The sequence below is a fragment of the Lampris incognitus genome, chromosome 10 (genome assembly GCF_029633865.1).
Source record: "Lampris incognitus isolate fLamInc1 chromosome 10, fLamInc1.hap2, whole genome shotgun sequence".
Classification (NCBI taxonomy): domain Eukaryota; kingdom Metazoa; phylum Chordata; class Actinopteri; order Lampriformes; family Lampridae; genus Lampris; species Lampris incognitus.
This window is the reverse complement of record NC_079220.1, coordinates 29,751,788-29,768,572: the sequence shown is the minus strand read 5'-3', so window position 1 is coordinate 29,768,572 and position 16,785 is coordinate 29,751,788. Positions and strand designations below refer to the sequence as shown.

The window sequence follows — 16,785 nt, the reverse complement described above, 5'->3', positions numbered from 1 at the left end:
GGAGGTAACACAGAGATTCGAACCGGCGATCCCCGTGTTAGTAGGCAACGGAATAGACCGCTACGCTACCTGGACGCCCACTGGAGCTGAGGGTGCATTTGAAGGGATCAGCTGGTGGGTGTAGTGCTTGTTTACAAAGCTTCCATTCAAATAGAAGCTTACATGGCATGCGATGGAACACTTTTGTGTTGTGAATTAATTCCTCTTTGCCCTCACCTGGCTCAGCTGTGTCTCGGAGTTGACGAAGATCTCGCAGATTTCACACTGGAAGTTCTTGCTGGGCACCCCCACACTACCTTTGTTGCCCAGTCGTTTGCTCTTGCAGGCTGCACGGGCTGCCACCACTTTGCCCCTGCGCCGCGGCTGGACACTCTGACCCTCCAGCATCAGTTTGTGCTTTGTGCCTGGGTGGAGCAGAACAGGTCTCTTAGTTTTAAGTGCAAATCCAAAGATGTCACCTCAAGGCTGACATCTTTCTGGTTGCTCAACCACAGGAGTGCATAGCAAGTTAGCTCAGGCTTCATCCTAGTGCCTAGAGTTTGAGTTCAAGGTGATTTGCTGCTTATCTTTCCCACCTGCTAACTTAAACCCCCCTGAAACTGAAAATAACTGGTGTCCCCTCATGCAAGGAACCTCACTATATCATGAGACAGTAACCTAGACACATCCATAAATCTTATTTCAGTTGTTTTTTTTTTTTACATTTCCATTCATCTATTCTGACTTGCGACTTCAAAACCCACCTCTGTTATGTGCCTCCAATTGTGAGGTGGAGTTAACTGTGACTTTGCAGACAGGACAGTGAAGGTGTGCCTTGCTCTTCTTGGCATCCTTGTCTTCATCCGTGCGGGGCTCGCCGTCTGTGCTGGAGGTATCTGGTTGGGCACCTGAGTCCATGGTGGAGGCTGGGAGTTCGGGGGTCTCCGCTGCTTCAGGGGCGCTGGCATCTGAGGCAGACTCGGAGAGCTGGGAGGAAGGGGACACCTGGGTAGGGGATAGGTTGGCTAGCTCCACAGAGGAAACCTCAGACACAGGCGTCAGCATAACCGAGCTCCTGGGGCTCTCATCGAGCTTCACCTCCATATTGGCTGGTTCTAGATCAGACTGAAGACCTAAAGGGAAAAGACAGTAAGCAAAGAGAAACATCAGCGAACCAATCCTGCATCCAGTAGAATCTGATATAGTTACCATTCTCCCAATAAATGCTCACCCAGAGCACACCGGGGTCTGACCGGATTGCTTTTAGGTTATTTGTGCTTCACACAAATAGCTGGAGAAACATCAAATACTATTTTGATGATGGAGTGAACTGTCTTGAGTGCAGAGAAAAAGCCACAAGAATTTATCACCAAACGGACATTCAGCTTTAATATGGCAGGGGAGCCAACATTAAAGGTGCTTCTCATGTGCCGGTTTTGTGATGTTTGATGATATAAAGGACTGCAGAACAGACTGGATTAGCGATGGTTCAGAAGAGTAAAATGCCATCAGCACCCCTCCTACCTCAGATTCCCTTACTCTCACTCCCTCTCTCTCACTATTCAAATATCAAGGGAAGGGCCCAGGGCTCAGTCAATATAAACAAACCCATCAACTGGAGAGTCCAGCCGATAAGTCACTGGAGTTCCATTACATACATCTCCCCTCCAACCCCCGGCCGTCCCCCGGGAGTCACACACTTTACCCCCAAAGCACTGTGTGCTATGCTCACAGAATATCTCCATTTCATTTACTTGCCTTCTCCACACACACACACACACACACACACACACACACACACACACACACACACACTGGGCCCCATTGATTTTCCCTTTTATGTCCACACGAGTAAATTCATCACAGCGATAAGGTTGTCCCTCTCTCATTCCCGCCACAGAAAAGGAACCTATATAACAGGAAGATTAGAGCGTCCCCTCTCTGTAATGAGAGTGACCTCTGGCAGATTCAGGCTCCCTGTGGTTAGAAGGGATTGCTGAAACCCTCAGCTTATGTAAAAGATGGAGCCACTGGAGAAGTCTCTTGGGGGGGGATACTGATCAATGGATTCGCCAGGCCTCTTACCAGGCAGATATGAAGGCTTGTGGTAACCAAAGGCCCCTCTGAAAAGGTCTTGGATCATGACCGACCTCATTCAGCAAACTTTTTTTTTTCAGATATCCCAGCTGAGTTTCAGGTATCCCAACTCGAAAGCAGTAAATCTTATGCTTAAGGAAACCAGTCGATGCCTCAAATATGAAAAGCCATCAAAAGGCCTTCTGTGCCTATACAGGAGGGGGTCAGAAAATGCTGTCATACACACTTAAGTCTTAAATCTTAACTACCAACAGACTCCAATCCACCCCAGCTCCCAGTCAACAGCCACCCCCCTCCATCTATCTGGCTCATCAATAATCCCATATAAACACTGACTGTCTATGTGCTGACAAGGACTGACAGACCAAAGACCAACATATTCGGACTGCATAAGGGGATTCTTTTTTTTTATTCCCCCCCCCCTTTTTCTCCCTAATTGTATCTGGCCAATTACCCTCCTCTTTCGAGCCATCCCGGTTACTGCTCCACCCCCTCTGCCGATCCGGGGAGAGCTGCAGTCTACCACGTGCCTCTTCTGATACATGTGGAGTCGCCAGCTGCATCTTTGCACCTGACAATGAGGAGTTTGCACCAGGGGTATGGGAGGATCACGCTATCCCCCCCCCCCGTTCCCCCTCCCCCCGAACAGGCACCCCCAATCAACCAGAGGAGGAACTAGTGCAGCAACCAGGACATATACCAACATCCAGTTTATCACCTGCAGACACGGCCAATTGTGTCTGTAGGGACGCCTGACCAAGCTGGAGGTAACACGGGGATTCGAACCGGTGATCTCCGTGTTGGTAGGCATCGGAAGAGACTGCTACACCATCCAGGTGCCCCTGCAGATGAGGATTCCGTGTATGTGTGGAACTCTGCAAACTACATACCAACAAATTATGGATGTTGAGATCGGTGTTTGGGAAGGCAAAGATCAGTTTTATTTAACTCTAGTGGAATTGAATCCAAGTCTTAACAGTCCAATTAAAACTGGCAGGCTTCGAGTGCTGATGATGCACTTAAACAGTAAGCACCGTCTTTGGGCTGTGAGCGCTGATCCGGCTCAATCTCAGACCGGAACCCCGAAAATGCTTCTTAAAATAATTTTTTCACTATAAATCATCACTACTGTGATGACTCCCCTTGTCTCCTTGAAGATGGCTTCAACAAACTGAGTCAAAGCCCAGGGTGATTGATGCTCACCACTTGTGATGCATGCCCTCTGTCCTTAGGCACCACCTCGCTGCTGTCTCACACACTCCCTGTATGACTACTGCCCAATACATAACATACACACACACACACACACACACACACACACACACACACACACACAGAGTCTGTACCTTAGCTTTCATTTGTTTCTTTTTTTCTTCTAAGATTGAGAACAGCCTTTCTACCCCTTAACATCTCTGCTCAAACTGTTATGGCAACTGAAGAAGTAATAACATTGATAAAGATGAAAATTTTATTTGTTTAGGATTTTTTTGTTCGCTGTCTACAGGACAAAGTACATGTAGCTGCAACCAGAGCTGTTTAGGTCGGGTCACTCACCCATTATGGTGGCTGTTGAGAAATACACATTTTGGACCTTTCTCACAAATGAACTCTTAACTTGTCTTTCTTTGTTTTTCTTCTCAAGAATCAGCAAGTTTTTTTTAAATATCTACCGCTGTTATTTACGGAAGCCCTGAGAGGTAGTTGAGAAACTTCTGGCGATCCATTTTCTAAGTGTGATCTAAATTGTTTTCTCTCCTGTGTTTATGACTTACGAACCAGTAAAAAAAAAAGTTGAGTTCTTTATTTTTTTCCATCAGTGAAACTATGTGGAAAAAAAAGTTTTGCCAGTTGAATAAAATAAGTTTTTCCAAGTTACCTTTTCTTTTTTTCATCTGTGAAAACAGGTGAAAAAACAAAAGTATTAGCAGGTGAAAATAAGTTTTTTTTTTCAGGATCATTTTTAAGTGTTTGTTTTTGTAATACTAATTTCGGCCACAGGAGGCTTTGGTGCGCCACTACCCCACGTTCTAAATAGCCCCGTGAGCACCAACAAGGATTTAGATATGGATTTGTCGTTGAAAATAGTGATATTCGGTCTGAACGTCTAAGACCTCTATCGTCCTCTTTTCAACCAGCTTAAAATACGGTTACAACACCAGTTTGTCACAAAACATAAACATGTTTAACAATCATTTTGATAATTTGTTAAGTTGTAGGTTAAAAGAGAAATGATAGTTATCGGTGTTAAGGTATTTCTCCAAAGTCATGTTGCACCGGTACCCGAAATGTGGTCTACACGAAGACGTAATTTCAACACATTTAATGTTTCATATAAAATGTCGTATATATGGAACTATATAGGTTGTGTGCTGCCAACAAGATGCTTCCAGGACATCGTAATGGCAGCAGTTCTATACGTTAATGTAAAATAACTAATAAAGAAATTAAAACTCACCTGGAAGAAAACCATAATGCTATTAGTCCTCCCAGTGAGCATCTTTTTCTGTTGAAGATGCTTTGCAATAGTGAAATTTTTATATTTAAACAATAAATTATATTTGTGTCTTACGCTACTCCATAAAAATAAAAAATGTTATTATACAGGAATATAACCCGGGAAAATGCTAGGACTTATGGACTGAGCTATTGCATTAGTGCAAATGGTTCTCCATGTAGGGCCTCGTCAATGCACTTTCTATGAAGGCGCACCCTCCGAACAAACACTCATATCTTCATCTCCGCCAGGCCTGGAGGGTATTGTGCATTTGGTCGTGTTGTGTGTGTGTGTCTGTCCGCTACTAATATCGCAAACTACTGGACCTATTCAGCCTATTTTTTTTTCTTTGTACACAGTTATGAGTGTATGATGAAGAACCTCTCGAGGTTGTGGTGATTAAAAACCTCCGGAAAATATTTGTTCTTGCTATTGCCTCTCTTCATTCACTCGACCAACGCTGCTCTCTGCCGCTGCACGCATGCACATGGTTGACTTTGACTGACTGTCCATTATGTATTCGGGTATGAGTGTTGAAAGTAAACGAGACGTTGATCATATTGAACAAGTCAGCAAATAATTCACTGCTGATCTCAGCACAAGAGAATTGGGGGAACACTAGATGAACCAAAGATCCATCCATCCATCCATTATCTGAACTGCTGATCCTGCTCTCAGGGTCACGGGGATGCTGGAGGAGATGACCCAAAGATAACTCGCCTTATTCACCTCACCGCCATGTTTGTTTAATAGACATCAAGAGGGAGATTAGATGCGGATGTGCCAGACTCCAATATTAAAACTCCGCTATAAAAATACAATTTCAAGAGTAGGATTAATTGCAGTCACAGCTGGAAATCATCTCAGTAGCTACAATAAAACATTTCCCATTGCTGAGTTGTGTTTTCTTATCATTGTTTTATTGCTTTAGAATGAATAAAAGTAATTTGCCTTTATTAATTTCATATAATGAAAACAGCACCAGCAACAGTTAAACACAGCTGAAGTCTTTTAATAAGGGCTCTTTCTCCTGGTAGGTGAATGGTTTGTCACCAAGAGATACGTTCCTGGCGGAGATCTGCACTCTACTGAGTGCACTCTTCTAGTTCTGAGTTATCTTACATTAATTCATAGAACTGCTCCCATTATGATGTCCTGGAAGCTTCTTGTTGGCAGCACACAGCCCATATAGTTCCACAGCTACGACATTTCATATGAAACATGCGTTGAAATTACATCTTTGTGTTGACCACATATCGACTACCAATGCAACATGACTAGAGAAATACCTTCACACTAGTCAATATCCAAAGGAATTGAATCAAGTGCAACTGGACTTGGTATATATCCGTGAAGACGTTTCCCCTCTCATCCAAGAGGCTTCATCAGTTCATGACTACCTTTGGATAACCATGACCTGGATGAATGAGAACATTCACAGACACTAATCAATATCGTTTCTCTTTCAACCCACAACCGAACAAATCAACAAAATGATTACATATGCTAACATATAAAACATTTGTGTTTTTGACACGATGTTGTAACCACATTTTATCTGGTTGAAAAGAGGGCAAAAAGAGGTCTAACCTCTTCTTAACATACAGCAAACTAGCGGCGGAGCGCGAAAACTTGTCCGGATGCACCGCAAGCGATGTCGCAGCGCGAGGAGGAGGTGAGTTTTTTTGCTAGTGATTTCTCCCTCTGCAAATTAGCGTCTAAGTTGTGTTATTCATAAGTTGTGCTATTGATAGCTATAACAATTTTCTCAAGTTTTAATCATTTCCTTAGTCATTTAATTTACTTATCTTCCTTTTAATTAATGGCTGGCGTTACGGCTGGCTGGACAGGAAACGGAAACGTCAAGAACGTCAGTGTCGATTTTGACCAATGATGAAGAAGGTTAGAGGTAAAAACCTGTTTATCTTGAATCTCATTTTGTTGTATGGAAAATATTATATTCACAAGTGCAAGTGGTCCAAAAGAAATCCACACATACAACAATTTAAAATAGAATTTAGATATTATATTGACACAATGTGTGGTTTGAAGAATAGTAAAGCAACTAAAACTGTAGACATTTGTAAAACCTTAAATGTATTTGTTTAGTGCCTTGTTGATTGTTGTATGATACCCCGTGTTGTTGTCTTATTATTTTTTATGTTCTGTTTCTCTTTGTGAGATTGATCTGTTCATGAATGAAAAATGCAATAAAAACGTAGGTTAGAGGTGGGGCAACTTCGCAAGATTTTTTTGTTTACTTCGCAAGACTAGAGCCAGGCGAGTGAGTTTTCAAACATCGCTTGCCTGTTCGTTAGCACATCCTCATTGGGACAAACTGAAACAATCGGATGTTCGCTCATTCGTATCGCATCCAGTTAGGGAACCGTGTTAGAGATTCAGACCAAATATCGCCCAGTTTACAACTAGAAATCCATATTGAAATCCCGGTTGGCGCTCACTGGGCTATTTAGAACATGGGGTAGTGGTGCACTTCATGCGGTAGTGGTGCACTTTTCAACTGCCAAAACTTTTTTTTCCATCCGTTTCCAGAGATGAAAATCAATCAGTCAATCAAGTTGTATTTTATATAGTACTTTTCTAGCTGCAACAGCCACTCAAAGCGCTTTACAATTAATTAATTCACACACACACACACACACACACACACACACACACACACACACACACACACACACACACACACACACATACACATACACAATCCAGTAATAGCTCTCCTAAATACACTTTTTTTCTTTACTTTATAAAAACGTAACTTAGAACATTATCCCAGCAACTTTTTCTCCCTCACCTGTTTCACGGATAAAAAAAAAAATAAAAAAAATAAGGAACTTAGAAAGATTATCCTGCAGTGATGTGCAGTCAGGGGAGGCAGGGTAAACAGTGCCTCACCAAGGGTAATAAGAAGAGAGAGAGAGAGAAAAAAAAAAAAAGGAATATCATGGTAGTTAAAAAAATATTTATTTTTCATTTATTTGTTTTTTTAACTTTAATTTGTTAAGATTGTTGTAAAAACATAATAATAAAAAAAGAATCATGTAAAACTTGTTTTATCAATAAAAGGCATGCCCTATTCAGGATGGCTAGCTCCCAAAGCTAGCATTCGTGAATGCAGGCTGCTGAGGCAGAGTCTGCTTGTGCCTCTCTCTAGCGTGTGGAATGAAAGCAAACGGTTTCGGAGTTTTGCACATGCGTAGTCTGTTTGTACAGGGTCAGCATCAGTGATGAGGCACATCGCTAACCTGCCTCGCGTTTTGTGAACGGATGTATTTTGACTCCCTCCCACCCTCTGGCTTGCCGTCTTCTGCTGTTCACGCACGTAACGTTTTCGCTAGCTATTATTTCAGTCTAATTTCACCTGTCAAAATGGATATTACATACTTAAAAAGATTTTCAACATTTACTTTTGAGGAAAAAAGGAATGTGATCGCAAATGGGGAGCCAACACCTGACCTGGTGGATCTCACCCAAAGGAAAGGACAGAAGATAATACAGACTTTTCAAATGGAATGGTATCAAAAGAAGGACTGGCTTAGTGGCTGTGGCCAAGCTAGCAAGCTGTTCTGCTTCCCGTGTCTACTGTTCTCGACCAGTGACAATGTGTGGGTGAAAGGGGGTTACTGCGACTTGAACAATTTACCAAGGGCTTTGCTGAAGCACGAAAATTCCACGTCCTACATACACTCTCAGACAGCCTTGAAAACATTTGGTAAGAGTCACATAGACATGGCCCCTGACGAGCAACACAGGCTGAATGTTACTGCACATAATGAAACAGTAAAGGCTAACAGGGAGATATTAAAATGCCTCATCGATGCTACATGTTATCTTGCCAAACAAGAGTTGGCCTTTCGAGGGAACGATGAGAGCAGGAACTCCGTCAATTGTGGGAATTATGTTGAACTTTTACATTTGATGGCAGAAAAAGATGACAAATTAGCCACACATTTAAATTCTTCAACTGTATTCATGGGCACTTCGAATAGGATTCAAAATGACATTATCGAATCAATCAGTGAGGTTATAAAGTTTCAAAGAGCTATGCGATTTGAGCACTGGCCCCTGCGTTAATTGACTATCATATGCATAAATATAGTTCACTGCCTACCCAGCCACGGACCTCACTGCATGTTACTGTTATCCTGGCAAAAATTTTTTTAACCTTTACTTAAGTCATAAACACAGGAGAGAAAACAATTTAGATCAGACTTAGAAAATTGATCACCAGAAGTGTTTTTTTTTCTTCCTCACTTGCCTCTCAGGGCTTCTGTAGTTTTTTTTTTTTTTTAATGTACCAAATATTTTACCCTATTTCTTTTGGAGTATTTTACCTTACTTCCTTTGCTGCTCAATGGCAAATGTGTCTTTTAACCTGTCTGTTTTCAAATATTGATTATACACATGGCTGCTTTCACAATCCATTCCTATTGCACACTATATAAGCATTCTAACAAACAATACAGCAGATGGCATAGAAACAGCATACAGCAGATGCTACGAAATTGCTCTAAAACAATATAACACTGTTGGACAAACATTTTTACATCAAGGCACTAAAAGCTCTTGAGTTATTTTGCCAGCTTGAGCTCCTCTGAGCAAGCAATCCAAAGAACAGTAAGAGAAGTACTATTCAGTATGTAAAAATTGGGACTATATGATGGGAACATAAAGACTGACCCTGAATTAGCGGTTCAAGAGGAGGCCTGTTTATTGTAAACTAGCCGGGGCGTTCTCGATGGCATTTGATGTGGGCATTACTATGAGACCTACAGTGTCATGACAGACACAGCTAATTTCATCGAGTGCTAATTTGGTTCGCTATTCTATTAGAGGTTAGTATTGTGGTGCTACTGGTTCACTCCACTGCATTTCAATTTCACATCAGGCCAATCACACAATTGGGTTCATTAAAAAGTGTTCCTCTGCACAAAATTGCCTTAGAACTGTAAAATTATTCTAAGCATGAACACTAGCTAGGACTTATCTGCTTTCTCTCTCCCCTGACCTTCTCTCCCATTCACTCTCTCAATCCCCTCTCTGTCTCCCTCTCTCTCTCTTTCATTTATTTCATCTTATCTTGCATTTTCTACTCATCATCTGGTTTCGTCCCTGCTTCTGCATCCCTCTGTCAGTGCCTTCTTTGCAACGGCAGAATATTAAAATGAGATTTGACGAGAGCGTTATCAGCCTCACAGTCTTTTGTCCACTCTCTCCTTCCTGAAGGAGACTTTCAGCACTCGTGTGTGTGTGTGTGTGTGTGTGTGTGTGTGTGTGTGTGTGTGTGTGTGTGTGTGTTCGTGTGTGTTTATTCAAGGGGCGGATAAAGTATAGACTATCTCTTCTCACCAATACCGTCATATCTCTTCCCTGATATTCCCTCAAGCATCTGAGGGAATTTTGAAATTCAACTCAGATATCAATCTTCTCCAGAGCGAGGGAAAGTTGAGAGTGTGGGTAAAGAAAAGTAGAAGGAAAAGCACTGCACCCCTTGTGCACTCCCACTGCTATGAATTGATAAAAAAAAAGTCTGGACCAAGTCAAGAGTAATATGGGAAGGAAATGGCTGCGCTCTACCGATGTCAATAAAAAAAAAAATGCTGCTCTCAGTCAATTCATGCTTTTCAAGGTTGAGCTGAAAGCGTGTCCGCTAGTGAAGTCTGGTATGATGGTGTTCAAGATTTATACAAGTACCACAGTGAGAGAAACCCAAACCATGTATCTGTCCTTATAAATAAAATATCTTTATTAATGCCACCTATACAAAAACATTTTAAATCTCGAGACAAGAAGCCTGGGACTAACTCAGACATTATGTTGATTTAGCAAAACACTCAAATAAAAAGTGTCAAGCCATAAACTTTACTTCCTCTCAACTAAGACAGCACTTTCTGTCATTCTTAAGTGCACTACAAACAGACCAATTTCCGACTACATCTAAACTCTTAGAGATAACGCTAATCTCTCTAACCAAGGCAGATAAGCAAGAGCTTGAGGGAGTGTGTGTTTGTGTGTGCGTGCTTGTGACATGGGGGATGGGGTCAAGTAGGGGAAATTAAGAGACAAAAGAGGTAAGAACAACCCCACCGAGACTCTGAATGAGCTCAGCTGGTTCCTTTTTTACTAACAGAGCGCTCCCTTGCTCCCAGGCATCCCACAATCCCACAGCTCCAGAGCCGGCCATACATCAGTGGGCATGAATGCAGAGGTCCCTTGATGGGAGCAGCCTCAGCTATGGCATGGATTTAAACTGTGATGTTTAGAGGGCACAGCGGAGGGAAAGAAAATACAAGAAGGGAGGTGGCAGGTCCAGCATTGAGGATGCACGACCTACTACTACTACTTTCAGCTGCTCCTGTCAGGGGTCGCCACAGCGGATCAACCGCTTCCATTTCTTCCTATCCTCTCTGTCTTCCTCTGTCACACCAGCCACCTGCATGTCCTCCCTCACCACATCCATAAACCTCCTCTTTGGCCTTCCTCTTTTCCTCTTCCCTGGCAGTTCCATATTCAGCATCCTTCTCGTAATATACCCAGCATCTCTCCTCCACACATGTCCAAACCATCTCAATCTTGCCTCTCTTGCTTTGTCTCCAAACCGTCCAACCTGAGTGATCCCTCTAATATAATTGTTCCTAATCCTGTCCTTCTTCGTCATTCCCTTATTCCCTTAAATCTTAGCATCTTCACCTCTGCCACCTCCAGCTCCACCTCCTCTCTTTTCGTCAGTGCCACTGTCTCCAAACCATATAACATAGCTGGTCTCACAACCATCTTGTAAACCTTCACTTTAGCTCTTGCTGGTACCCTTCCGTCACAAATCACTTCTGACACTCTTCTCCACCCACTCCACCCTGCCTGCACTCTCTTCTTCATCTCTCTTCTGCACTCCCCATTACTTTGGACAGTTGACCCCAAGTATTTAAACTCATATGCCTTCGTCACCTCTACTCACCATTCCACTGTCCTCCCTCTCATTCACACATAGATATTCCGTCTTGCTCCTACTGACTTTCATTCCTCTTCTCTCCGGTGCATACCTCCACCTCTCCAGGCTCTCCTCAACCTGCACTCTACTCTTGCTACAGATCACAATGTCATCTGCAAACATCATAGTCCACAGAGACTCCTGCCTGATCTCATCCGTCATCCTGTCCATCACCATTGCAAACAAGAAAGGACTCAGAGCCCTTGATTAATCCCACCTCCACCTTGAACCCTTCTGTCATTCCAACCGCACACCTCACCATTGTCACACTTCCCTCATACATATCCTGCACCACTGCTACATCTCTGCAACTCCCGACTTCCTCATACAATACCACACCTCCTCTCTCGGCACCCTGTCATATGCTTTCTCTAAATCCACAAAGACACGATGTAACTCCTTCTAGCCTTCTCTATACTTCTCAATCAACATTCTCAAAGCAAACATTGCATCTGTGGTGCTCTTTCATGGCATGAAACCATACTGCTACTCGGTAATCGTCACCTCTCCTCTTAATCTAGCTTCTATTATTTTTCCCATATCTTCATACTGTGGCTGATCAACTTTATACCTCTGTAGTTGCTACAGTTCTGCACATCACCCTTGTTCTTGAAAATCGGTACCAGTATGCTTCTTCTCCACTCCTCAGGCATCCTCTCATTTTCCAAGATTGTGTTAAACAATCTAGTTAAAAACTCCAATGTCATCATCTCCTAAACTTCTCCATGCCTCCACAGGTATGTTATCCGGACCAACTGCCTTTTCACTGTTCATCCTCTTCATAACTTCCCTCACTTCCTCCTTGCTAATTCACTGCACTTCCTGATTCACTATCCCCACATCATCCAACCTTCTCTCTCTCTCATTTTCTTCATTCAACAGCCCCTCAGAGTACTCCTTCCACCTTCTCAGCACACTCTCCTTGCTCGTCAGCACATTTCCATCTCTATCCTTGATCGCCCTGACCTCCGGCACATCCTTCCCAGCTCAGTCTCCTGTTTAGCCAATCGGTACAAGTCCTTTTCTCCTTCCTTAGTGTCTAACCTCTCATACAACTCACCATATGCCTTTTCCTTTGCCTTTGCCACCTGTCTCTTCACTTTACACTGCATCTCCTTTTACTCCTGTCACTTTACGCTGCATCTCCTTTTACTCCTGTCTACTTTTTTCATCTCTCTGACTATCCCACTTCTTCTTTGCCAACCTCTCCCTATGTATACTTTGCTGTACTTCCTCATTCCACCACAAAGTTTCATTGTCTTCCTTCCTCTGTCCTGATGACACACCAAGTACCTTCCTAGCTGTCTCCCTCACTATTTCAGCAGTGCTTGCCCAGCCATCCGACAACTCTTCACTACCACCCAGTGCCTGTCTTAACTCCTCCCTGAACTCCACACAATAGTCTTCCTCCTTCACTTTCCACCATTTTATCTTTGGCTCTGCCTTCACCCGCTTCCTCTTCTTGGTCTCCAAAGTCATCTTACAGACCACCATCCGACACATCCACTGAGGCAAATTTGTGATTTGTGATAATGGGCTATACAAATAAAACTGACTTGACTTGAATTAATACTATTGGACAGACCACTAAGATTAGCACCAAAAGGGCTGATGGAATTTGGGGGACTGAACAGAATGACCTATGACTTACCATCGTTAACTTTAAGAAAGTTTTCGGACATCCAGGATTTAGTATCAATCAGTGATGCAAATTAAGAGATTTTCTAGGATGCTAGGATCTGTGGGTTTTAGGGGTATGTATGAGTGAGTGTCGTCAGCATAAGAATGGTAAAACACATCATGATTTTGAATAACCTGGCCAAGAGGGAGCATGTGATACATAGAAAACAGAAGGAGGCCAAGAACTGAGCCTTGAGGGACACCACAAAACAACTGAGCCATCGACGAAGTAGAGTTACCCAGAACAGCAGAAAAAGTTCTGCTGGAGAGGTATGAACGTAATAAACTAAGAGCCAAGCCCTTGATGCCTACCCAAGTCTCCAAGCGATGGAAGAGGATACTGTGATCGACTGTGTCAAATGCAGCACTTAAGTCTAAAAGAACTAAAATTGAACAGTCACCTCTGTCTGCAGTCAGCAGTAGGTCATTAGTGACCTTAACTTGAGCTGTCTCGGTACTATGAAGTGCTCTAAAACCAGACTGGAAACTGTTAAAAACACACTCAGCATTCATAAATGATATCAGTTGAAATGAAATTACTTTCACCAGAACCTCTGGGGACAGCCATGTCTCAGTAATAATACAAAAAGTCCAGATCATTAAAAACAGTAAAATCATTAATGATAAGGGACTTATTAAAAAGAGATCTCACATTCAATAGGCCAAAATTGTTTGGTGTCAAAGAAGGGGGAAAAGAAATTGGAATACAGCAAATAGGACGTACATAAGTTGCAGATATTTGCTCCAATATTAGGTCGTTATTGTAGCTACCATTAGATATGTCATGTGGACGAGAGGCCCTGTGCCTAATAATAGTCTGTATAGGGAAAACTGGTGAGAGGGTTAATGACAGCTGAGGCCAGTGGGGGGAACTAGAGGGGGGGGGGCAGTACTGTGGGGTGCCACCATAGGTGGAGATGGAGTTTCCAGGAAGGAAGTGCGGGATGTAAACAGTCAGTCACATGGAGAGGACTGTACGGCGTGCCGCAAGTTGGCTGCAAGCATTTGACTACCCAGCCTGTTGGGGTGGACTCCATCAGTCTTGAAGAGGGAGAAATGACCCCAAACAATATTAAAATTGTCGATAAACCTATATTGTGAGCTCTGCAGGTAGAGATTAGCCACGTGTGCAAGGCTGAGGAGTCTGTTGAAACACCCTGCTCCACGGGCCAGTGTGGGAATAGGACTGGAAATAAAAACAGACTTTCCACAAATACTTAAAAAGCTAAATCCTTTTTGGTCGGATCAGACTGCTGATGAGCTGCATCATTTGTCCCCACATGAACGATTACTCGATTGGTGGAGGATGGGAGTGAGGGCAGCAGCCCTAGGAGCTTATCCAGGATATCAGGGACAGTGGCTCCAGGGAAACAGTGTGTGCCTACATTGAAGAAACGGATGTTCCTGATTATGGAATCCCCAACTATTAATGTGGTTGGGGAGGATAGGGGATGAGGAGATGTCGGCTGTGGGTTCTAATGGCAGGGGAATACATGATCCACACTGTGTGTTGAAATTTTATGATTACTGAGAAATTGCCGACTGGGGATGGGGTGTCCGAGCAGGCACGTACTATGACGAGGCAGTGACATCTGCTTTGAGAATGGCTTTCCCTGCCTGTTTGGAGCAAGGAAGACTTCCAGAGCATCTGATCATGGCCTCCTTCAGGGTCTTATGATTGGAAGAGGAGGCCATTACCTGGGGTGAGGGCTGTTGTTTTGGCTTCACAGTGGGCTGACAAGCCACCTGAACATTGCCAGCCACTAGTGGTGGGGAAGCTGCAGTGTCAGCAGGCGCCGTTTTCATAGAAGGGTCTGGATCAGGATGAGTCGGAACTGCAGGAACATCAGCTGGGTGGACCGGAGTATCATCATACAGGGTCGCATAGTGGTTGGAGAGGCTTAGGCAAGGGGGTGAGGCAGCCCTGTCTGAGCTTCTCTTGTGATCATGGACCACCACTTCGGCCCAGGATGACTGGTGGTTAGGTGTCAAGTAGGAGGAAAGCCGTGGATAAGCGGAGGGATCCTACAGAACTGTGTCCTGGATGTTTGCACTGAGAGAGGTAATTCATTTGGACTACCCAGAAGCCATGTCCATGAAGCTGGTCAAAAGGTAGTCTTTCTTATGGAGTTCATCAGAAAGCTGTCGAACATCCTCTTTAAGGTTGGTGATCTTTCTGTTTGTTTTCTTGAGTAGCACACAGTCCTCACTGGGCAAAGTTGGCATAGCTGTTTTGGTTAGCTTAGTCACAAGGCAAAAAAAAAAAGAAGAGTCACATACAGCTCCAGCTCTACAGAATCAGAGGTTTCAGTGTGATCAAGTCAGTGCAGGAGTGGTCTGAATAAAATCCATAAAATAGTAATAGAGGCAAACCATAAAATCAATTAAAATCCAATCGTCCCAAGGAGTTAACATTTTTTGAAGGTCAATAGCAAGCAGAGCAACAAACAAACAAACCATCAGCAAACTGTGAAGGAGGGACAGATGAGGGGCAAGAAGGGAGAAGAAGCTATGAAAAGAGGGAGAGGGAAAACTTGCGAGAAAAATATGGAGGGGGAATGGATGGGTAAAACGTAGGCGACTGAGGACAGAATGGAATGAAATAAACATAAGGACCCATAATGATAAGTCACAAAGCACATGCTTTCTGCTTGCAGCACCCTTAATCCCCACTTGCTCCTCCTCTCTGTCTGTTTACTTACTCGTCCCCTCCATCAAACTTGAGTCCAGAAGGGCAGGGGGGGCTGTCACTGAGGCAGCCATTTTGTTTCTCTCTCTGTCTCGCACCCGCTCTTTGTCCCGCTCCCTTCCTGCAGATGAAGTTTCCCCAGACCGCCGTTGACGGTTCTTCTGGGCTTCCATGGCTTTGAGCTTCCTGGCGTGTTTGTGTCCCTTGTAGTGGGCCTCAGCTTGATTCTGTCGAGGAATGAGAGGAGGAAAGGAGGGAAGAGGAGATGGGAGAGTGTTACATTTAACACTTTATTTGCTTTAAAGGGCAATGACACACAACACATATACAGATGTGCGCGTGCACACACACATACGCAGGTTGCAGGAAGGAGAGTCTGCTTCCACCTGATAACAGCACCGACACTGGAAGACCGGAGGTATAATTGTATGTGTAATATGCAACACAAGAAAGGATCCCATCTCTACAGCTAATTCATTAATGTGGACCGTAACAGCCAGCCACAGTAAATCACAGGCATGCAATAATACATGCTTATCATAAACGCAGACACATATGCACACACTCACACACATATTTTATAGACTGAAATCATTACCAAAATCATTCTAAAATGGCTTTGGACAAAATAACACACCCACCCACACCATTTTCTCTCTGGATGAATCAACAACAGTTAGGAAATCAATATAGGGAAACTCTCATTAAAACCTCAAATCATCCTCAGAGGATCAGCCCTCATCTCTTACTGATGAGGTTGCACTAACTTAGACATGATGGGTGTTATAACAGCCCATAGGTATACTACGTATAGTTCATGCAGCAGATGGCTCACTT

General features: G+C 43.5%; 1 protein-coding gene across 1 annotated transcript in view; it reads right to left on the bottom strand.

Moving 5' to 3' along the window:
* Window positions 1-16,785, bottom strand: part of znf385c (zinc finger protein 385C) — a 271,270-nt gene that overhangs the window by 20,361 nt on the left and 234,124 nt on the right. Inside the window, exons 5-7 of the mRNA XM_056288196.1 lie at window positions 15,962-16,175; window positions 744-1,112; window positions 217-404 (exon numbers count right to left, since the gene is read on the bottom strand). Coding sequence (XP_056144171.1) covers window positions 217-404; window positions 744-1,112; window positions 15,962-16,175 — 771 coding nt within the window. The remainder of the gene's footprint in view (window positions 1-216; window positions 405-743; window positions 1,113-15,961; window positions 16,176-16,785) is intronic.